At 33.9% G+C, this 23,157-nt stretch overlaps 2 protein-coding genes and 1 long non-coding RNA gene across 11 annotated transcripts in view; 1 reads left to right on the plus strand and 2 right to left on the minus strand.

Annotated features, from left to right (window-relative positions):
• The window catches only part of LOC113771614, a 91,790-nt gene that overhangs the window by 55,882 nt on the left and 12,751 nt on the right, over nt 1-23,157 (plus strand). The window lies entirely within an intron of this gene.
• On the minus strand, nt 1,446-10,237 carry LOC113770148 (disease resistance protein SUMM2-like). 9 transcript variants are annotated; one of them, XM_027314531.1, is made up of 7 exons: nt 10,065-10,237; nt 9,824-9,873; nt 8,622-8,666; nt 7,938-8,188; nt 7,702-7,757; nt 3,258-7,333; nt 1,446-1,750 (listed from the first exon to the last, which is right to left on the minus strand). In XM_027314531.1, the coding sequence occupies exon 6, from the start codon at nt 7,170-7,172 to the stop codon at nt 3,399-3,401; it is 3,774 nt and encodes a 1,257-aa protein (XP_027170332.1). In that variant the 5' UTR covers nt 7,173-7,333; nt 7,702-7,757; nt 7,938-8,188; nt 8,622-8,666; nt 9,824-9,873; nt 10,065-10,237; the 3' UTR covers nt 1,446-1,750; nt 3,258-3,398. The 9 variants fall into 9 exon arrangements, 7 of the variants coding, with proteins under 7 accessions (XP_027170332.1, XP_027170335.1, XP_027170330.1 ...); XM_027314534.1 differs by lacking the exon at nt 8,622-8,666 and having other exon boundaries at nt 7,938-8,157; XM_027314529.1 differs by lacking the exon at nt 8,622-8,666.
• LOC113770149 lies at nt 15,987-16,697 on the minus strand. Its single transcript, XR_003468397.1, has 3 exons — nt 16,658-16,697; nt 16,182-16,489; nt 15,987-16,076 (listed from the first exon to the last, which is right to left on the minus strand). It is a non-coding gene; the product is annotated as an uncharacterized LOC113770149 (long non-coding RNA).

Raw genomic sequence — 23,157 nt, forward strand, 5'->3', positions numbered from 1 at the left:
CTGCAATACTATGATTAAAAAATATATAGTTTTTAAAATAGCAAAATAAATGTGATATAGGACATAGATAAAGTCTGTAATTGAAGATGAATATTCTGGTGGAATTGTTTCCTTAAACTAAGACCAATCATTTCTAATATAATAATCTTGTTTTTATATTGTATTAGTAAATTAATAAAATCAACTTTTAAATTATCTTTTCATTCTTAACAACTCAAGAGATCCTCCAAGCTAGATAAGTGGGAAATGGGGGAGGGGGCAAATTTGCGAGTCAAACTCAAAGATGACATCTCCATTATGAACAATTAATCTTTCTACCACCAAACTGTGTTTGGGCCTCGGGGCAAAACCATTTGATTAATTATTTTACAGTTCCAATAAAAGATTCTGAAATTTAGGAATTCACCAAAAGCCCACAAGCCCAAAATGTAGACAATTAGCTGATGGTGTTATGCCTGAGATTATTGTAGTTAAGTCCATGAACTTAATACATTCATTTCGGATAAAGGGCTTAAGATTTTCCTATGGAGGTTAAGGGCTCATGAGAGAAAAATGTTGAGTTGTAAATAACTATGGATTTATATCATGTATAATTTAACATATGAATGCGCATACCGATATTTATTGTGCCTGTCAGTGGGGCACTTTACCAAATTAATTATACTTTTTCCAAAATTAACACTTGAGGTACCTATTAGTCAAACCCAATAATTAATTAGTGGGAAAGGAAAAACCAATTTTTAGTGCATGACCTCTTTGTCTGGCTTAGTAATATAAGACCAAAAAAATATGACGACGTTTTACTTATTTCCATTGATAGTTTTTCTCTTTAGGATTCAGAAAGTAGTTTGGATTCTAGACTTATCATCTCACATTCTATCACAATGTACATCTAATTATTTTGTCATATAATTTTACATGCGACACTTGGTACTTAATTTGGGCCATTTTGACACCGTCATTTTACTTGATAAGTTGGGTTTCTGTAATTTTTATGTCTATTGGTAGACAAATTGTTGTAGACTTTTGGTTCTTTGATAAAATCATCAAATCTTTAAGCGTTAAAAAAATAAAAAACAGGACGTGGAAAAACCAAAACACAAGCAAACCTTCTTTTCTTTTGAGGGCTGGGTCCAAATTACAAGCAACCATCTAATTTTGCGCATCCTAAACATGAAGATAAATGGTAAACGTTAAAAAGAGAGAAGAAAAAAAGGAAAGGTTTTTGTTTAATTTAAAGGTTGTTTGCATTTCCTGCTTCGTCATACAGTTCAAGTTCCTCTAATAAGCGCGTGAGTGTCATGTCACCATGCTTCGCATGCAGTAAAGTGCTTATAGTTGCCATTTGCCACTTTTTGTGAGTCGTGTTTAATTGCGAAGGATGGGAAATCTTGTTGCTAGAATGGTTCAGGTACTAAAAGTGATTGAGAATTTAACTCTAGAAGGGATTCAAATATTATTCTGATCCTTCTTTAACATGCACGTACAAACCTAACCCCAATAAAAAGGGTTTAGCTAAAGAATTATCAGTGGAATAGTCACAGAAAACTGTATCACTGCTCCAGTTACAATCAAGTATAGAAAAAACATCATCTACGTAGGAATAGAAAGCTACACATGATGAAAAACAGCAACTGTAATACAGCCAAGGAAGAAGTATGTACTGAAATGAAATTTGGCGCTGGTGGACAAGGCTTCAATTAACACTTGTTTTTGCGACATCACCTCTCTTGCAGCAGCAGTTTTGTGGCTGCCTGACAAACAACACTTGATTAGTATAGTTAGAAACAAAAAGCAAACTCATCCATGATACTAACGCAAGTACGATCATGGAAATTACATTTTCAGGTGTTTGGTTAGCTTATTGAAAATATTTTCTTACTTTATTTTTCTGGTGTTTGTTTAACTTTTGAAATATTTTCACTTTTATCTCTATCTTTACTTTCTACACATTATAACTACATACTTCTTCCCATGCAAAATAAGAAAATTTATCTCATTGTTTAACTTTAAAAAATCTTGGAGAAATGTATTTACGAATAAAAAATATCTCCTTAAGCAATAAACAAATTGCTGGCCATTTAGTGTCAAATATCAATCACATGCAATGCTTATTGTGACATATATCTTGCACTCTCACTGCTGAAAGTTTCTCTAGAAAAGAATGTCCCTATTATACATAATTAATTACTAGCATACGATGAGCAGGATGAGGTTTTTTTTTTTATTTTGAATATATTAGGGGGAGGGTTGAGTTGGGTTGGGTGGTACGGGGGAGGAAGTGTAAGGAAGAGGTCTTGTGTTCGAATCCTCCTGTTTACACTAAAAAAAAAAAAAGAACATATTACAAGATGTTTTCAATAAGTTTGGAACATACTACAGGCGGGATGCATGCATTTCGGAAAATAACTTCAGTAAGTTTGGAAGGGAAGTTGTTTTCCATAAGATGAGTGAAAATATTTTACATAGGAAAATGTTTTCAGTAACTTTTGTGCAACCAAACACGGGAAATTAGGAAAATATTTTCCTGGAAAACATTTTCACCCGAAACAAACGGACCCTAATTGTAATTCTACTTCCTTCCTTCCAACTTATTGTGGCTCTCAATATGAAATTTGGAATTTAAACATTTGCAAACATATACACCCTGTAACATATGTAGAAAGCATCTTCAGAGAAGGGGAAAACAAGACAACTTTCAACAGCAAGAAATGAAAAAATGAAAAAAAAAACATAGAAATCAGCTCATTTATGGAAGAAATTAATAAAGACACTAAATTCAGAAACGAACAAGGAGGAGGAAAGAGATAGAACATAAAATATTTAAATTTATAGAAATAAGAAAAAATTAAAAAATATTAAAAAGCTGTATGCAGCAGTTCGTAGTTCAGCATTATAGGGAAGGTTGTCAGCGGAAGAAAACTTGAGCCTCACTAGAAATAGGAGAAAGACAGAGAACATGCAATAGCTTAAAATGAAAAAAGAAAATGACATAAAGAAATTTATAACGACGTTGAACTCAAAAATAAATAAGAAAGAAAGAGAAACTAATGTACTTAAATCTATTTTCCCATCAGAACAACTCAAAAGGCGTTAGCAGTTCTGCACCTCAAGATAGTTAAAAAAAAAAAAAAAACTTGAGCTCAATACGGAAAGTATTAATATCGATTCCTACACAATAGCAAATTCTATGCTAGTGGAGAAGTAGATCATTTTGGGGGAAAAAAAACCTCAAAGAAAGGGGAGAAAACACGTACATGAGAACCAGTCAGGATTTTGATCAAACAAGTGGCCTTCAATAATCCCACCGCAGCGTGGAAAACAATGGGTCAAGGTCATTTTTGGCACTAGGATTGTCCCACTCTAATGATTCCCACCATTCTTCATCTCCCATGATATCATGAAGAGTGCTGGGAAGAGATGGTGGAAAGAAACAAAGGCAGCCTCTTTACCTTTGGACAATTAAATATTTCAATCTCCTCAATTGAATCGCAGATCATGGCTGCCTTGCAAATGTTATTCAGTTGTGACAGGTTTTCCAGATGCAACCACCTCAATTTCGGAAGGATGACATTGGCTGTGGCTCCTTCACTTGAAGTCAATTGGATGCCTTCTCCTCCTCCTTGTCCTACTCCATTGCCATCTGCTGCTATCTCCTCCAATCCTTCACAATCTTTAACGTATAATACTTCAAGATTTTGAAGGCTCTGCAGCAACTGCACTGTGAATAGCTGCTTCATGTTGTGACATTTAGAAATCAACAATTCTTTGAGGGAAGAAAAGGTGCAGGCTGGAAGCAAATATGGTGGTCCGTTGATGGTACGAAGAGACAAAGGCAGCCTCTTTACCTTTGGACAATTAAATATTTTAATCTCCTCAATTGATTCGCAGATCATGGTTGCCTTGCAAATGTTCTTCAATTGTGGCAGGTTAGCCAAACTCAATGACTTTAATTTTGGAAGGATGACAATGGCGGTGGCTCCTTCACTTGAAGTGAATTGGATGCCTTCTCCTCCTCCTTGTCCTATTCCATTGCCATCTGCTGCTATCTCCTCCAGTCCTTCACAATCTTCAACTTTTAATTTTTCGAGATTTTGAAGGCTCTGCAGCAACTGCACTGTGAATAGCTGCTTCATGTTGTGACATTCAGAAATCAACAATTCTTTGAGGGAAGAAAAGGTGCCAGCTGGAAGCAAATATGGTGGCCCGTCGATGGTAGGAAGAAACAAAGGCAGCCTCTTTAAATTTGGACAATCATCTATTATAATCTTCTTGATTGAATCGCAGATCATGGCTGCCTTGCAAATGTTCTTCAGTTGTGGCAGGTTATCCAGACGCAACTGCCTTAATTTTGGAAGGATGACAGTGGCGGTGGCTTCTTCACTTGAAGTCAATTGGGTGCCTTCTCCTCCTCCTTGTCCTACTCCATTGCCATCTGCTACTATCTCCTCCAGTCCTTCACAATCTTTAACGTATAATTCTTCAAGATTTTGAAGGCTCTGCAGCAACTGCACTGTGAATAGCTGCTTCATGTTGTGACATTCAGAAATCAACAATTCTTTGAGGGAAGAAAAGGTGCCAGCTGGAAGCAAATATGGTGGCCCGTCGATGGTAGGAAGAAACAAAGGCAGCCTCTTTAAATTTGGACAATCATCTATTATAATCTTCTTGATTGAATCGCAGATCATGGCTGCCTTGCAAATGTTCTTCAGTTGTGGCAGGTTATCCAGACGCAACTGCCTTAATTTTGGAAGGATGACAGTGGCGGTGGCTCCTTCACTTGAAGTCAATTGGGTGCCTTCTCCTCCTCCTTGTCCTACTCCATTGCCATCTGCTGCTATCTCCTCCAGTCCTTCACAATCTTCAACGTATAATTCTTCAAGATTTTGAAGGTTCTGAAGCAACTGCACCGTGAATAGCTGCTTCATGTTGTGACATTTAGAAATGCTCAATTCTTTGAGGGAAGAAAAGGTGCCAGCTGGAAGCAAATATGGTTCTGATTCTCCGTAAAAAAGACCAACCAGATTTGGCAAGTCGACGAGTCTCACTTTGAGATCACGGAGCGGACTAACAGATGAGACTTCCAACTGATCACGTGGAGAAGCAGAGGACAATTGCCAGAGGAACTCTATTCCAACCAAATCCTTAATATACAATTCAGATAAGTGGTTTAAATTTATAAAATTCTTGAAAACATCTGACAAGCACCTAATGCCCATGCCCTTACAATCCTCGATTATCAGACGTTTCATATCATCTGGCAGATTGTTCGATGGAAATGCAAACTTACACTGATGGAAATGCAGTTGTTTCCCCCCGAACCACCTCACTTCATTAAGAAAACTCGGACCCTCAGTTAAGATGTCATTGATATAAACATTATTATAGTATTTTGGCCACCGAATAATTTTATAGAACTCCGTAAAAGACAAACATCCTTTAAAACTTTCTAACTGGTTCAACACTTCTGGATCATTAACTTGTACCCTACCATAGGATGGCAATAATAGCCGTTGAAGACGGTGAAATTGGGAAAATGTCCCTTTTGGTATTATCTTTGGACTTACAGGTAGACACTTATCCAAGTTAAACCTTTCGAGGTTGACCAGCGACTCCCAGCCTTCAGGTAAATCCTCAATCATAGTTCTGGATAGGTCCAAATCCCTCAATTGCTTGAGATTTCCCAGTGGTGGCACGGATCGGAGGTCCTCACAACCCCCCAAAATCAAAGCAGTGAGATTCACCAAGTCTGAAACAAAATTTGGCAACTCTGTTATACCCCTGCACCGAGATAGATTCAAAACTTTAAGTCCACACATGTGCTGAAAGAATGAATCTGGGATTTCTTTTATGTAAACATTAGAGAGAAGCAAGGTTGAGAGCTTAGGACAATTAGGTGACCAGGCTGGTGGAACTTCTATTTTTATATTTTGAAATCTATCTGAATCGAAGGAGACTGCATGGAGATCTTGTGTCCACTTTTCTTGTTCCAGTGTTGTTACTTTAGAATTTCCCTTTCCCATGCTTTTCACCAAGAATCGCGGTACATCATCTCTGCTGCTCTCTAGTTTGGAGTTTCCATGCGTTGTGATCCTTAATGCCATATCTCTGACCAAATCATGCATCTTCACACAGTCTTTAGTTTTTTCCAGCAAGCAAACTCTAATCAGTTTGTTTAATATTGTGTGACCTTCATCAAATTCTTCTGACCATGATTCCCGTTTTGACATCAGCTCTGCCCAAATAAACAGGTCTATTAGTTCCTCTCTTTTCATTTTCCGATCTTCCGGATAAAGACAGCAATACAAGAAGCAATTCCTTTCATATTTATCCAGGCGATTGAAACTCCGTTCCAGGATGCGAAACACCTTTTCTTCCATCTTACCGTGCTCTACTCTATTCAAGTCTACCAATGCATTTCTCCACTCATGGATGTCCGTCACACCTATCATGCTCCCAGCCATTACGACAATACCAAGAGGCAAACCACCACACCTTTCCGTGATGGACTTGGCAATACCTTCCAAATCTCCATCAAGCACGGTCTCGCTGCCAAGTGTACGCTCGAACAAACCCCAAGCTTCCTCTGTGTCCAAAGTTTTCAACTCAAAAGGATGGCATCGCATCTGGTTGCACACTTGTAATGAGCGTGTAGTCAAAATCAGTCTGCAATTTCTTGCATCAATCCCTAAGCTGTTTAAACGAAATTCTTCCCAAACATCATCCAACATGAGCACTACCATTTCCTTCATTTTCTCGAATGCGTCACGCAACTTACGTGCCCTCACTTTTTCATCATCCTCATGTGACAGATCAAGCCCTAAGCGTTTAGCAACGTTACCTTGCAGCCTTTTGATGGTAAAATCTTGGGAGACAGAAACCCAATAAACCCTTAAGGATTGAGGATTCTTAAGGAGGTGATTATGGATGTGTTCCGCCAATGTAGTCTTACCCACGCCACCCATCCCCCATATCCCAATCCTTAAGATCTCATTGGTGTCCAACTTTTCTCCAATCCTTAAGATGCTTAAGATATCTTTCAAATCTCTGTCAAACTTTTCTCCAAATAATTCTGTTGTCTCTCGTGGCTTACCTCTGCTCTCAAAAACCTCAACGCAAAGCTCGCCAAAATTCTCACTTTGCCCCATCAGTTGCTCTACATCCTCGTCCATGTTCTCCACTCTATCCCCGGCGCTAAATGCATTTTTCAGAAGACAACAACCCTGTTCTATACTCGTTTTCAATGCAACGAATTCATTCTCTATTTTTGCTACCTCCTCAAACCAGTTCCCAACCTCCCTTTTCCTTTTCTTAGTACGTGATGTTTCTGCATCTGTCACTTGCGACTCGAAGTCAATTTTCCAGTTGCTTAATCTTTGCATCTTTTTTTTATAACAAAAAAATTGATATGCATCTGGTGTAAGAAAATTTTTATAAAAATTCAAGATTTTATGTAAAAGCTTATAAATTATAAGATTAAGGCCAAGATCCGTATATGTTTCCACACTCATTCTGTTCTCTGTTACAAATTCTTGCCAAGAACTGTCGATTATGTAAAAAGCTTGAACAAAGCACTCCGTGTGTTGAAAGAAGAACAAGTGACCAAGATGTTTGGCCCTCACAAATCTAACCATAACATGATGAAATGAGAAACAACTACAAAAATTTACAGTTTCAAGATCAAGTTTGTTATTATTGTACCTTGAAATCAAGACAAGTTTTCTTGAAAACTTGAAGAAGTTGAGAACCGCTAGATCCTGTCAAAAAACAAAATGTTGTATTTTATTTCGGTCTCTTACTATAATTGTTGAGTTTTGATGAATGAATTATAATTGAATCAAGATGTTGGTGCCAAGCAAAGCTATCAGTATAACATGGTGAAATAAGAGAAGAACTCCAACAGTTACTAAATTCCGACGGATATGATCTCATTATACCTGAAACTGACTAGAAAACTTGAGGAAGCTGAAAACCTTGAGACTCTGCCAAGATTAGGTGTTATGATTGTTGAGTGCTGAGGAACGGATGGTATAAGTTGAACTAGCAGCAGAGCAGACCACCAATGGCCCTCGTGAAGGAAGTTCCGGGAGTGTCCAAGGAAAGCTAGTGGAATTGTATTTGATCAAATACCTCGACTATCAACCAATTTGTCTTTGCCTACCTTGCAAAGCATGAGATGCAACTCTGGCTACATATTTTTAAACGATTACACTTATAGATATACCCAAAGAATCGTTAGGAATCCAAACGATTACACTTATAGATATATCCAAAGAATTGCACATATTTTTAAATCCAAGTAGGTGAATTTTTGCTAGTGGAATGCCAAATTTCTTCAAAGACATTAAAGTTTGCTCAAAAAGTCTCAAGTATTGCTAAAATAATAATAAAATATTTTACGAAAGTGTTAAGTTTCACTAAGAAAGTGGCAAGAATTTGGTAGAAAAAAAATTGTTAAATCAAAAGTAAGTTTGAAAAGGAAAACAATAGTAAAGTAATAAGTTTTGTAATTTAAAGAGAAATTTATATAAATTGTGAAAGTTACTTGTTTCATATGAAATTAACCATTATTTATAATTATCTTACCACCCCCGCCCAAAAAAAAACAGAGAGATACTTACCACAACAATTTTGTTGTAGTGGAACCATCGGTAACAAGTTAAAACCTACACGCATCATCAAATGAGCTATTCATCTTTGTGTTATGGTGACTAAGAGTCACCACTCCATTCTTTTTGAAAACTGTTTTCTTATTTGTTGTTAGATTTCCATTAAGATGTTTTATACCTCATCAATGTTACAAAAAGAAAAAAGAAAATTTTTATCATGTTCAAGTATTTATCAAAGACATATAAATGCTATCAGATCAAGACTTCTGGGTGGTATGAAAAGTTCATGAAGTTACACTACAGCAAGGTTAATATTATGCAAGAAAATATAAGCATATACACATCAATAACGAAGAAACTAAAAGCGTCTCTATATAATTACTATGAGATCCTAGAAGCACGAAATATAAGACAAATTTGGTTTTTACCCCCATAAAACAAATCTTGTGCTAAATCCAGATTATAAATGGCTGTATGATAACAATTACTCGAAAATTTTTCCATTTTAAATATCTGTATAATTCTAATTACTCAGATGGAATTTTTTTTTCTTTTGCAAATAAGAGTACAAGAGTATAAATTGATACGTTTGAGTAACATTAGAATTAATCCATCATGTTATGAACAATAACCCACATATATCCCAAAAAAATTTTCATAACCCACATGTAGTCAGAGAAAAATTAACATATTTTTAAAAGAATACACTATCCAATTATTTCAATCACTCCGATCCAATTAAGCATTTTAACAAAGTGGTTGGAGATAAATATAAATTCCAAAAAAAAAAATGTTTAGCTTTAAGGTTCTATATAAAATCTTCTAAGTTCCAAAAATTGACATCTAGATTCGGACCTGGATCCAAATTTGACAAACTATGATGATTTTGAATTTGAGTCTGCTGTTACTGATCTGTCGATTTTCAGCAAGCAGGATCCAGATTCAATAGAATTAGCCGGATCTGGGAGTGAATCAAACCACTGTGGTTCACACTTTATCTTCTCCAAAAGTTGATAAGAATTTGCAACTATGATAAAATTCAATATTCTTGCCCAAAAGCGCCAACAATGTGAAAATTAAAGCATGAAGAGAGCAATCCATGTTGAAAGAATAGGAACTGATCTATGACTTTTGTGCTTCTTAGAGCTATATATAACATGACAGCAACAAGAAATAACTTCAATAGTACAAAATTAAGATCGATATTATTTTACCTTGAAATCTTGGGCCAGGTTATCTTGGAGACGATGAGAACCACAAGACCCTGGCAATAGACGTAAAAGCGTATTATATTTTCGTTAGTTTTCACTGCTAAGAAGCAACTCCAAAAATATCGAATTAAGACTCAGACAATTGAACTAAGATTGCTGTGCCAAGTAAAGCAATTATCTACTTGATGAGATAAGAAACAACTCCGACAAATACAAAATTGTGATGGATATGATCTCATTGTACCTGAAATTTTTACCAGCAAACTTGAGGATGCTGAGAATCTTGACTTTTGTTTTCTGTTTTTCTTTTGATTTTCTACGAGTATGATTGTTGAATATTGAGGAATGGATGACAAAAGTTGAACTAATCGGAGACAATTATTGCATCTGTGGATGATAAAAGATGAGTGGTTTAAAGTTGAGGAATGGAGGATAAAAGATGAGTGACTTAAGGAGTCAAGTATTACGATATCTAAGTCATATTATTGCATCTGTGGGTCAAGGGCTTCCTTCCCAGTTCACATGCAAAAAGACAAAAGATTAATATTTTTGTTACAGAGTTGGTATAATACATTATTGTTTTTATGCTTTTTTTTTGTTATGCTTTTATAGCACAGGATTTAGGCAAGTATTGCTACTGTTGGTGTGAATACTTTTTCATATGGACTTTTTTTTTTGCTATACTTTTATAGCGCAGAATTTAGATTGTCTAAATTAATTAAGCCAATTATTTCCCTTTAATTGTATGGAAAAATTAGGAAAAAGGGAATAAGAAGAGTGAAAATTCATAAGCAGGGTGTCAGTTTTAGAAAATTTGTAAATGAGGTAAGGGCTATTATTGATATATTATAAAAAAAATTATTGTCGCATATTAAATTACAAATTAACCATTATGCGTACACTTGTATCTGCACATATATCATATTTGCATATGAGGGTGGGAGTTGGGTTAGGTAATAAGGGGAGAGAGATTGTAAATAGGAAATCCTAAATTTAAAACATCCTCCTTACATGAAAAAAAAACTAAAGAAAAATCATATGTGCATATTTGCATGTATATTTATATTTATCAAAATAAAAATCTTATTCAGTAAGGTGCACATTGTTATGAGGGTAATTTAGTTATTTAGCAATAAAATTATTAGTTGCTTTAATTTGTGAGTAATAACCAATGCCCCAGTTACAAATTTTTTTTTTTTAAATTTACAACCTACTTAGAGATTGTTAATATTCCTATTCTTTTTTTTTTATTTTCCCAAATTATTTTGAGGACATCATACTATTGTGGAAAAAGGAAGGAGGGGACATTTCCAGGAAATGGTGCGGCAAAGACTTTGATGCCTACGGGGAAAAGCTACAGCAACTGTGTGGTCCATTATATAGCAGCCAGAATTTCTGAGACTTGAAAAAGGACAAAATGACAGGCTGGAGGCCGGGGCCATCTTCTGGATATTGGGGGAAAAAGCGTTTGTTATGTGCTAAAATGAGCTTTCTGGAATCATACAATCAATTTGCCAAGACTGAGTAAATAATGTTCTTTCCAAGAGGGCCTGCTTGATTTAGTGAATCAAGTAGATACTTAGAAGGAGCAGTTGAAGTGCATAGCTGTTTCACAGTTTGTTTTCGGTGGGTTCTGAGTAATTATAAAATACAAAAAGAATTGTACATATTTTTAAATTCAGAAAGTGTGTTCCAACTCTAAAGAATTTCACCTACTTTTAAATGTAAACACACTTTCTTCAAAGAATATCTATTACACATACTAAATGGTAAGATAGAAACAAATTTAACTTAAATGCCATCGGTTTCTATAGTATGTAAATGTGTATTTATCCTTTTGAAAAATAAGTAAAATGCAATTTTGATATCTAAACTTTGACCCTCGAATGACTGTAGCACCCAAATCAAGTGTGGTCACATGTCCAGCAATGAAATTTTAAAAAAGGTTTCATGTTTATACTTAATCGAAGGATTTTCAATTTGTCACTTCAAGCTCTTCATGTGAAACTATATTTCACAATTTTTTTTTATAATTTCATGATTTCATGGTTAAATCCAAAAAGATTTGATTGAAATGAGAGTCTCAAAGTATTTTTTTTTCCCTTTTGTTTTTAATTCGAGAGTATGGAGAGGAGAGGGGAGTTTTGAGCGTGTATCATTAGCTTGATTCAGTATTTTCTTAGGATAATTTATTTTTATATTTAGCTGAGTGATCCATGTTCTATTATTCCTTAACCTGAGCACCATGTTAGCATTTTTTTTTTTGAAAATTATTTTAAAAAAATTTGTTGGCAGACACAACATAGCACATGATTTGCTATGCACTTTTGATCATTGCGCGGACAACTAAAAGCGACAACACTCCATTATTAGTAGAAGGCCACCACCGAAAGGGGAAAGACTTGACGTTGACGACGACGACATTGTCGAGAGGAAAAATCCATGAAGCTGCAGGGAGGCTTGAAGTGGGGAGCCTTCCCCTATCCTCGCTCAGTCTTCCAAAAGCTCCCTCCGTCTCTACCCAACAACCCCTGCAAGTGCTCCGTGCCCGTGGGGGGCCACTTCTATTTTTATTATTTTATTTGACTTTATATATATATATATATTGATAATAAATTTACTAAACATTCTTCTGAATTTTTAACCAAAAATTCAACTTGAAATACAATTTAAAAATTATTTTGATCTTTGTGAATTCATTTCTTCATATTTAATTTTAGATAAAATCTCAATCAATTATCGTTGTCTTTTTTTAAAAACAGCGTGCCCTATGTCAAAAAAAAAAAGCAATCTAACATTCAAAAAACATCCTTTTACCAAATAAATAAACAAGAATGATTATATTATTTTACCACAATTTCATATTACATATATATAATCATATTATGTTATTTATTTTATATTCCACAAATATATAAATATATATATATATATATATATATATGTCATTTAAATTATTGGTAGGGTGGAGTACGAGGTTTCCTTTCCCATCCCTTACTCCATTTAAAGTTGGGGGAGAAAAATGCCCCCTCTCTTCTCTTGCCCAGCCCCCTCTCCACAGCACCCCAATCCCTGTTGCCCTCATCGCTACCTCTAAAATTGTTAGGTAAAATTAGAATGAAATAATTGGCATCTTGTGGGTGATTATTTTGCAAAGTAAACACTAGTATTTGTGTCCTTAAAACTAAGTTTAACCAGTAGAGACATTAGTCGGGTAATGATTGGTTAAAGGTTAGATTGAAAATCTTCTCAAGCTCCTCTTTCTCTCCTGCCTTCTTCCACTTTATAGGATTTAGTCAGTGTCTTCCTTTGAATTAAAAGAATACTAATATTTGTAAGGTATCCATTAATAGCCAAGGTTTCCTTACCTATTTTATGCGAAGTTCTTGGAAAAATATGATTTTAATTTTTTTTCTTTTTCTTTTTATAATGCAGTTGCTACTTTACTCAAGACTCAAAACTTGACGGTTAATAATAATACCCTCACGTCCAACTTTTCTCGTAAATACCAGGTTCAACCCTTCAACTATTACATAGATACATGCGCATAACCATTTTGCTTTTTGCTTTTTGTTATTTTGACAAAAATATAGGTGCATGTCTGTGACTCTCTCTTAATCAGGCCATAAAAAATTTTGATGCAGTACTTCTACTTGTTTCTTTATCTAATTACAATAATAGGCATTAAAGATAAAAAAAAAAAAAAAAGGAAAAGCAAGTAACATGGATACCAATTACTAGCATGAAAAGGATAAAAATAGCTGTATAAATGAAGTACAATATTTTGTTTAATCTTATGTATCGCGTTTCAAACTGTTACCCCATAATTGTATCCATTTTTCGTTGCTAAAACACTCACAGAGTCAGTAGAAGCAACCAGAAAAATTAAAAAAAAATAAGAAAATAAAAAAGAGAAACCTTCATGGAAATTAATTTCTACTTTATAGCCAATGCTACATTTTCTCGAAGTTTTACTTCAAAATTCATCAAATATGTATTAATTTTATTATTGTTGAGTTTATTCTACATTGGTTGTAGAAAGAGTGGCCGCTTGGTTATAAATGCGAGAGAAAATCTCACCCCTTGAGTTAGCTTTTGGGGTGGGAAGGCCTAACAGCGTCCAACAATCATCAGTTGTGGTTTTTCCTGATTAACAAGCACAGCTCCCTTATCGTTGTAAACGAACAGTTAATAGCGAGAAAGTCATTGGAAGATACCCTGACAAAAATACTTTTTGACCCCTTTTTCAATTTAAAAGAATGGTTGCTGTATCAAAGATTGATTAATAGTTCCTATTCCCTCATCTGTTAAGTTTTTCAGAGCATAATGGAAATGAAGGCTTCTTTTGATCACCAATTCATAATTAAACTGGAAACGCTAATCAATTGAATTCGTGTCAGATCTGGGATGTCCGTTCATCTATAACATCCCAATAATGTTTATGGGATTGGACTGCAATAAGATGGTTCCTTTTAATGGTCGAGGACTATGGTCACAATTCACAAGAAATATTATTGATCTGTTATTATCTGAATAACACGTCTCTGTTGCGAAAGCAGAGAGTGCTTTGCCACTTGCCAAGCACTAGATTATGCTGCCTGCTTTGATTTCGTAATGTGATTCCTAACTTCTATAACCTCCCTCGTGTGAACAGATCCACAATGAGAATCTCATTTTCATGTAGCTATTTTCTTTAAGTTTCAACATATGTCTGAAATTTATACTTGCCTATCTCTGTTCAATCAATACCAATCTTTGGCTTTTCTTTACCCAAAAAAATGCTCCATTCTTTGATAATGCTCTTAGGAAGTAGCTAAGTAATGCTAATCATAGCCATCTAAAATTCTTTTCAATATAGAAGCTTGAAATATTTATTGATTTAAAACGCAGCCCAGACGCGTCCCTTGAATCCGGAGGGGATCTAAAACTACTTGAGATCTGAATAAACAAAACCTGGATTAGGCTCAAACTAACTTTGTTGTGGTGTGCAGAGTCCGACTTAGATGCAAAAAGTGGGCACTTTGACACTTTAATTTTTAAATAAGTATAATTTCGACATTTTTAAAAGTTTCGTTACAAATAATCATTTTCATCATTTTAATACTTTAATTCAAATCATAAGAGAGTTCTATATAACTTTTGAAACTGTAGGCGGATTATGTAAAAAAAAAAATACTAAATTATAAAAGGGATAAAATGTAATTTGTCCAAAAATGAATGAATTCCTTCGCGACTAAGGATTCGAATCGGTTCATGCATAGGGAAAAGATGTGCAAAATAAAACAATGGCCCGCAAGATGTCTTTGGATAAAATACTACATTGTACCTTCAATCACTACATATATAGGGGTGCATATTTATCTTACAACCCCATAGCAAAATTTTGGTGAAGTAATTATTCTTTTTTTTTTAAATTTACTAGAGCATGTCAGTAAACAATCATAAAAAGAAGAAAACAAATAACATTGATACTAATTAGTACCAATCAAAGACTAAAAACATTTTCATAAATGAAGTTAACTGTTTCATTTAATTTTATGTCTCAGGTTTCACCTCCACTCTTTCCTCTTGCTAAAACTTTCAGAGTCATCAAAAGACAAAAGTAACCAAAAAAAAAAAAAAAAAAAAGATCTGCATATCTCTTGAAGGAGATCTAACCCTACTTGGATGTTCATCCACCTACTTGGATGTTCATCCAAATAACAGTCCCATTAATTTTATCATCAATAGAAGTTTCTCCAACTTCTCCTGATTTCCCGGGCTTTCATTCTCCTGTTTTTTCAAGCAGAAGTCCATTAAAATGCCGGCTTTGATCAGTTAATTCAACCGCCTGATTTTTCATCTTTCTGGCATGGCCTCCAATCAACAAACGGTTCAAAAATCCCTCCTGTTGTTCCCTTCTCTGTAATGCAAGGAAATCATTGTCTAATATTTCTACTTCCTCCAGCCAATGTTTGACCTCAATTTTCCCCTTCTGTCGTCCAGATAGCTCTGCTCTTTCCACTGCCTCCTTTATGTCAGATGCTCTGCTCCTCAATGCTTTCAGATTCCAGGACAGCAATTGCATATCAGACCCCAAGCCCAAGTAACTCGTCCCTGCGTCCACTGATAGATTTGCAGCCCCTTCAAATGCTATGTCCTCCACCTTCTCACTGAACTTGCCAAGCAGTCGATACATTTCAGCTGTAGTCTTCGTAATGATAGACATAATGATTTGCATCACCATAACCATGGCCTTCAAACTTGCGTCCAAAATCTAATAAAAAAAGAACAAATAAGGAATTTCACTGGTAGTTTTTACAACAAAAAGAATTGATGAAACGAAATGCGCTGCCCTCATCTCAACTGCTATGTCCTCCACCTTCTCTGTGAACTTGCCGAGCTGTGGTATCATTTCAGTTATAGCCTTCCCACTGATATTAAAAATGATTTGCATCACCATATCCATGGCCTTCAAACTTGCATCCATCTAATAAAAATAGACCAAAAGAGAATATGTTAGTTTTTACAACATAAAGAATTCATGAAACAAAATGCTCCCCTCTCAACTGCTGTGTCCTCTACCTTCTCTATAACCTTGCCAAGCAGTAGTATCATTTTAGCTGTAGCGTTCCCAATGATATGCACAATGATTTCCATATGGACGGCCTTCCAAACTGCATCTGTCATCTGATAAAAAGAGACCAAAGAATTTTAGATTTTACAACAGCAATAATTGATGAAACAAAATGTGCCCTCTCCCCCTGCAAATCCCGTGCTTTGTTGCTAGATAATGTGTGTCAAATAAATTATACCTTTAAACTTCAACAGGAAAGGTCTTTGAAGAATGAAATATACCTTAAAGATTTCTTGAGAATGAAATATATCTTAAAGCTAATGCGATGAGAATCGTCACAAGGACGAGAAGAACGGCTGATGGACGAGGGATAGGTGGGTTAATAGAGGAAGAAGCAACCTCTTTTTAGACGTTGAGATTGACGATGTAAATCATGAAACCCTGGTAGGAAAGTCATGGGAAGAACTTGGTAACTGGTTAGAAACGTGGTATAAAATTGCTAAGATTGTCCAGCCGATAAATCAATTAATTAACAATAAGATTAAGTAGAAGTCCAGATTAAAGTTGCGGTATTCCTAGCAAGATCCTTCTGCTTTGGATTGAAATCTACTACTACTTGAAATATGGTTGAGAATGCTTGTAATATCATAGAAATCATTTCCAATTAATTAGATAGTGCTCGTTTTCTGTATTGATTCAATGAAACAACAAAAGTAACTTTTAAACTTTTTTTTTCATTTTTTGATGATCATATTTCAAGTGAACCCAAGCTCTACAAGCAAAAATGGGTGGGAGGAAGGCTTGAAAGTCAAATATGAGTTTCAATAAGACACAACTGATAGATTTGCCAGCTCAACGTGATTGGGGTCTTGTGGAACAAAATATTTCTTTCATGGTATAGCCCACAAGATTCTTTAATTTCAGCAATTGCCCAATAGCCCACAAGTCCACAAACTAGACCAAGAATCGATGGGCTCCTTACAAACTCCATCCCGTTACAGTTTTTCACTCTCGAAGTTAAGTTTCTTGCGGCGAGGCCCAGAAGCTTATGAAACCCTCCTTATTCGACATTGTACTCTACTTTATTGTCTATCTATATCTATATGTATTGCAGAATGAGTTTTTAACAAAGATTCTTTCAATGGCTTCTAAACTTTTTATTCTTTTTTTTGAGATTTTTTTATTTATTTTAATACATAAAAAGTAGTGGGTTATAATCAACTTTATCACCAATCAAATTTAAAATTTAAAACATTCCCACTATCTACTTCATGTTACCACTTATAGTTTGTTATTTATATTTTAAATCTTTTTTACTCCTTAATTAAGGACAAATGCTCATTCGTATGCTATTTTAATACAATGTTACATTTTTATAATTAAGAAATATTGATCACCACACTAACCCTATAACCACCCCTACAAATGAGCTTTGCAAATTACAATCACGTTTCAAAAACAAATCACAAATGTACAACTAAATATAAAGTTGAGGGAGTAAAGTGTAGTTAAATGTAAAGTTAAGGGGCTTACTATATTTAACTCTATAAAAAAATCCAAAAAACGGAACAAGTAGTGGGTTATAGATTTTTGTCTAAATATTTGTATTTATTTTAATACATAAAAAGTGGTGGGTTATAACTAACCCTATCACCAGTCAAATTTAAAATTTAAAACTTTTTCATAATTTACTTCATAAACCATTTATAGTTTGTTGTTTATACTTTAAATCCTTTTTACTCCTTAATTAAAGACAAATGCTCATTCACATGCTATTTTAATACAATTTTAATTTGGAAGCATACAACATGATCAAGAAACAGCAGAACCAATTAGGACTAGATTTTGACCCAAAAAAAATTATACCTAGATGTCACTGGCACATTGCCGTAACTTGCAATGCCAATTAGGACTATTTAGCGCTTTTTTCTTTTGCAAGGAGTTAGGACGCTTTAAAACTTATTTAGGCAACATTTGTCTCATCAGTAATTTGAGTATCAAGTTATTGAATATACTATAAATCCTATAATATCAGTCTACTACAAAAAATAATATTTTACTAGCATGTGGTATTTGCGTACAAAATTTCAGAGGTAAATCAAATGATTTTACTTATATTCGATATAATTTGAATAGTTTTTTAGCGAATATAACTATACTATGCAGGACTATCACTTTGTACAATTGGAGTTAGCAAATTGTATATCAATCACAATTTAGATTTTGCTCGATGCCTGCGCAGTTGGTGAGTTCCATCAGTAACACTACATCAAAATTTTAATGTTGTTTCATACTCTTATCAACATGTGTTTCAAAAAATTGTAGGTTTGAAAATGATACATGTGCTCGAAAGTTAGTTACGTGGTTGAAGTCAAGCAATTTTACAACATCACAAGCATTGTTGATAGCAAATTCAAAGAGAATATGGATATCCGAATATACAATCATGCATACGGTAAACTTACTCTATTTAATTTAATTACTGCACAAATTTTTTAAATTTATAATCATAACCTATACCTTCTTTCATTTTTACTAGGTTAAACATATTTCAAATACTTGTTTACATTCAGAGCATTAATATAGAAAACATGTTCAATGAGTTATGCAAAAATTGTGGACAACTATGTGAAAGTCATTTTTCAAAAATAGTGTGTATGCATTGTAATGACGTGGTCGATACTGTTGTTAGGTAATTAATTTCATGTACCTTTAATTTCAACAAATTTTTCTGTATTGTATCTAACATTTTATTTGTCAAATAGGTACAATGTTAATATACAAATCAAAGATTCCAGTGGTAACATGCATCTTAATTTACAGGACAGACATGCACAATTCGTATTTAGTTGTGATGCTTTTTATCTCAGAGAATTACAAAGAAAGGTAGAATTTCTTGATATATGTTTATTTTTTATAATGCTATTTATAAACTATGTTAACAAAAAAAAACACTAATTTTGAATTTCGCATGTACTTAATTCTCAGAATAATAGTGATAGGTTATTCAACCAACGAATCAATTCATGCAAAGATCGTGCATTTTTCATTTGTAGTACGCATTCCACAAAATTCAATAGAATTAATTAAATCACCAATTTTGGCTTTCGTACTAAAAGTTAATTGGTGTGAAGAGTGTTCGCACCTTCATGCAAAATTATTAAATCGAATGCAGAATATTTGTAAGTATTTCATTTTAACAACATTTAATTACATTCATTTTATTCATATATCATTCATTTTCTAATATAAATTTTTATTTTTTTTTAGGATCTATCTTCCGAAAAAGGTAATTTTTGAATAATATATACATTCTATCTTATTTCAAACTATTGTTAGACATATATTATATTTTAATTGTGTTGATACAATTTTTTAACAGTTTTTAATCACTCTTTTATTTTCATTTTTTAAATAATATCAGCACCGTGCGTAGCACGGGTATTCACACTAGTTATATAAGTAGTAGGCATCTATTAAACTCCAACCATATTTCAAAAAAAAAAAAAAAGGTTGGAGTCTTGCATTTTTTTGGTAGAAAATAATTCAATCCTTTTCAGGATGTCAAGAATATAATGTTTCTCCCTAATTTCAAACTTTGTAGAGGGATTTTTTTTTTTAGGGGGCTCACAATCATCACAAATCATCTTCTTTTTCAAATCTTTTCTTTTATATCCTTTTGTCCTCCCAACTCCCAAGTGTGCTATAAAAAAAGCCATTTACCAGGAGGCATTTTTAGAAAGAATGTTCCATCAAAGGGGTAATTTTACCACGTTAAGATTCAGAACTTCAAACAACTCCTTTATTATTTGGTTTTCCTCTCATAAAAGTTGCCAGTCTTTTCCATCTTTTTCATAAAACAAGTTTCAATTTTGAATCTTTCAACAAATTAAATATAACTACAGCTTGAGCCCTTTTCAGAACCTGACTTTACTCAAAATTTGACAATTATTGTTCACTTTTTTTTGTTCAAGTAGTCAAATTTTTAGGAGGATAAAATCAAGAAAAATATATGATAACAACTAATACACAAGCAAACCTTCTTTTCTTTTAAGGCCTTGGGTCCAATTATGCTTCCTAATACGCTGAGAATCATCACAAGGATGAGAAGAACAGCCGATGGACGAGGGAAAGGTGGGTTAATAGAGGAAGAAGCAATCTCTTTTTAGACGTTGAGATTGACGATAAAAATCATGGAAACGTGGTAAGAAAGTCATGGGAAAAAACTTGGTAACTGGTTAGAAACCTGGTTAGAATTGCTAAGATTGTCCAGCAGAAAAATCAATTAATTCGTAATAATTAAGATTAGAAGTCCAGATTAAAGATTGCGGTATTTTCTTCTGTAAATTTCCTAGCAAGATCCTTCTGCAGAAATTGATGTCCAGTTTTCCACGAAGGATCAATTGTCTTGATCATTTCACCAACAACTGATAATGTCTCGGCTTATAAATGTCATTTTCAGCCAGCTATGTAGAAATTCTGGTCTTCTTTTTGTAATACCTTTTTTCCCTTCTTTTTTGAGTTTTGATTCTCCCTCTTCATCTATTGCTGCAACTGCTCGAATATGTAAAGAGTAATTGCTGATGCTTTACCATATATGTACGTGAAAAGGTATTGCACTTAGGGTAATATCAGGTGATAATCTACTATCTACCTATCTATTTCATTATCACTATTTTACTATTATATTATTATACTGTTGATATGTATTCAACTATGAGCTTTCAATTAAGCTTACCGGAAATGGTGTTGCACTTAGGGTAATATCAGCTGATAATCTATTATCTATCTATCTATTTTCATTATTAAATAAAATATATGACGAGTCTAGGCATATCAATTGTAATGTCAACTGTATAGTAGAGGCTCAAATGGTCGCAAACTTTGTCATTTAAATAATACTTGGGAACATCTAATGCAAGCTTTTGGCCTAGAAATCAATTCTTGGCCAGTGAACTGTATTTGAAATCTGGACATTCAACTATTAAGTATTTAATGTCTTTTCCTACTCTTGATTGATAAATTAATAGTACAGTTAATCTTGTCATCAACTGCGGTCCCTTCTATCCCCTCATTTACAAGCAAAAGCCCAGCAAAATTGGGAAAATTTAAAAAAAAAAAAACTCCCCTAAGGTTTTGCCTAATGTCACTTAACACTTTTGAAATTTTAAAAATATCATTGACCCCCCCCCCCCCCCCCCAACACAAAAACCATATGTTTTGTAACAAACTCACCACTACATCATAAAAATATTCTTAAAACAATTATTTAAAGAGAGAGATGTAGTTTTGCTTCAACTTTACCCTTTTGTGTTGTCCTATCTTGAAAAATTTACCAAATTGATTTCTCACATATATTTGAATGGGAGAACTAAAAAAATTGAAATGGAGTGTTAAATGCAATAATAATTGGTAGAATAGTACTTTTTTATTTTTGGCTTTTTCCAGATTTTTTTGGCTTACCTATTTGTTAGAATAACAAAAGAAACTCAATTAAAGGTTGGCATGTGAAGATAAAAACGTGGCAAAGAGAGACATTTCAGTGCTAAAGAATTATTGGATTACGCATTTTTTATAGATTTAAATTTATTGACTTCTCTTTATATATATATATATATATATATATGTGTGTGTGTGTGTGTGTGTGTGTGTGTGTGTGTGTGTGTTTGAAATAATGAGGATAATTTGATATAAGGTTGACATAAGAAGACTATAAGTTGAGAGAGATGGTGTTTAGGGAAAAAATAATAATTAGAATTGCCAAATCTTATACATTTTGATTTTTTTTTCCAGATTCTTTTTTCATAAATTTTTTAAATAGTGAGAGTAAATATAAGATTGCATGAAACGACATAAGTAGGGAAGCAAGGGTGTTAAGAATTTTCACATCCAAAATTTTTTTCCCTACATTAGTAGGGTGCTTAATTGTTATTAAATTTACGAATATTTTTCATTGATTTTGACCAAATATGATATTATTGGATAGATTCTACTTATATTTGGCAACTAGTGTTGATTTCAGGAATATGGCAAGAAAAAGAGTCAAAAAGGGTATTAATGAAGATTCTTAGCATGTTCCGTGTGGTGGCCGCACCACAGTCGAGCCCTCAGGTCCGACGACACGGGATTCCAACCGATAAACAAGTTTTCTATTCCCATTTGATTTCTAATTGTATCTTGGCCGGCAGGTGCAGAATTTAGTCCTTGTTTTCTGGTAGCAATGAATAATCAGGAAACATGTACTATTTTCGTATAAGGAGTAGGACTCTCTTTTCCTTTTTATATAAGATTAGTAAGTAGCAACGAAAAGGGTAGAGAAAAAGGATTGTCTTTGTTCCTAAGATTAAAACTACCAGTCTCGGCGCTAGCCACAAGAAGCAACCGATTTATCTTCGTTTCTTTTGGATGAGAAAGCAACCGACTTATCTTCATTTCTTTTGGTTTCTCACCGTGGAATATTCATGCAACTTTTGTCAATAAAATTGCTTGGATTATTCCTAACGATGAGCAGCTAATTTCTTTTCTAGTCAAAAAGTAACAAAGGATTTGGTTCATCCATAATTGTGAGATCTAGTTATTTTATCTATTTCTTTTGTTTGTTAATAATAATATGTTTTCTGATTTAATTTCTCATAGCTGTTTTATTGTTTGAATATCAAGGATCCAATGTTTAATTCAACTTAGCAACCTATTGCCAATTAAGATGGTTAAATCCGTAATTGTTTAATTGTCTTAAATTAGGGGTGACTAGCGTAATTGGTTTCATGTTAGGGAAATATAT

This window comes from Coffea eugenioides, chromosome 5, assembly GCF_003713205.1.
Source record: "Coffea eugenioides isolate CCC68of chromosome 5, Ceug_1.0, whole genome shotgun sequence".
Lineage (NCBI taxonomy): Eukaryota > Viridiplantae > Streptophyta > Magnoliopsida > Gentianales > Rubiaceae > Coffea > Coffea eugenioides.

Coding starts and splice junctions, on each gene's coding strand:
- LOC113770148 (XM_027314534.1), bottom strand. CDS start 7,172: ATGGACGAGGATGTAGAGCAACTGATGGGGCAAAGTGAGAATTTTGGC.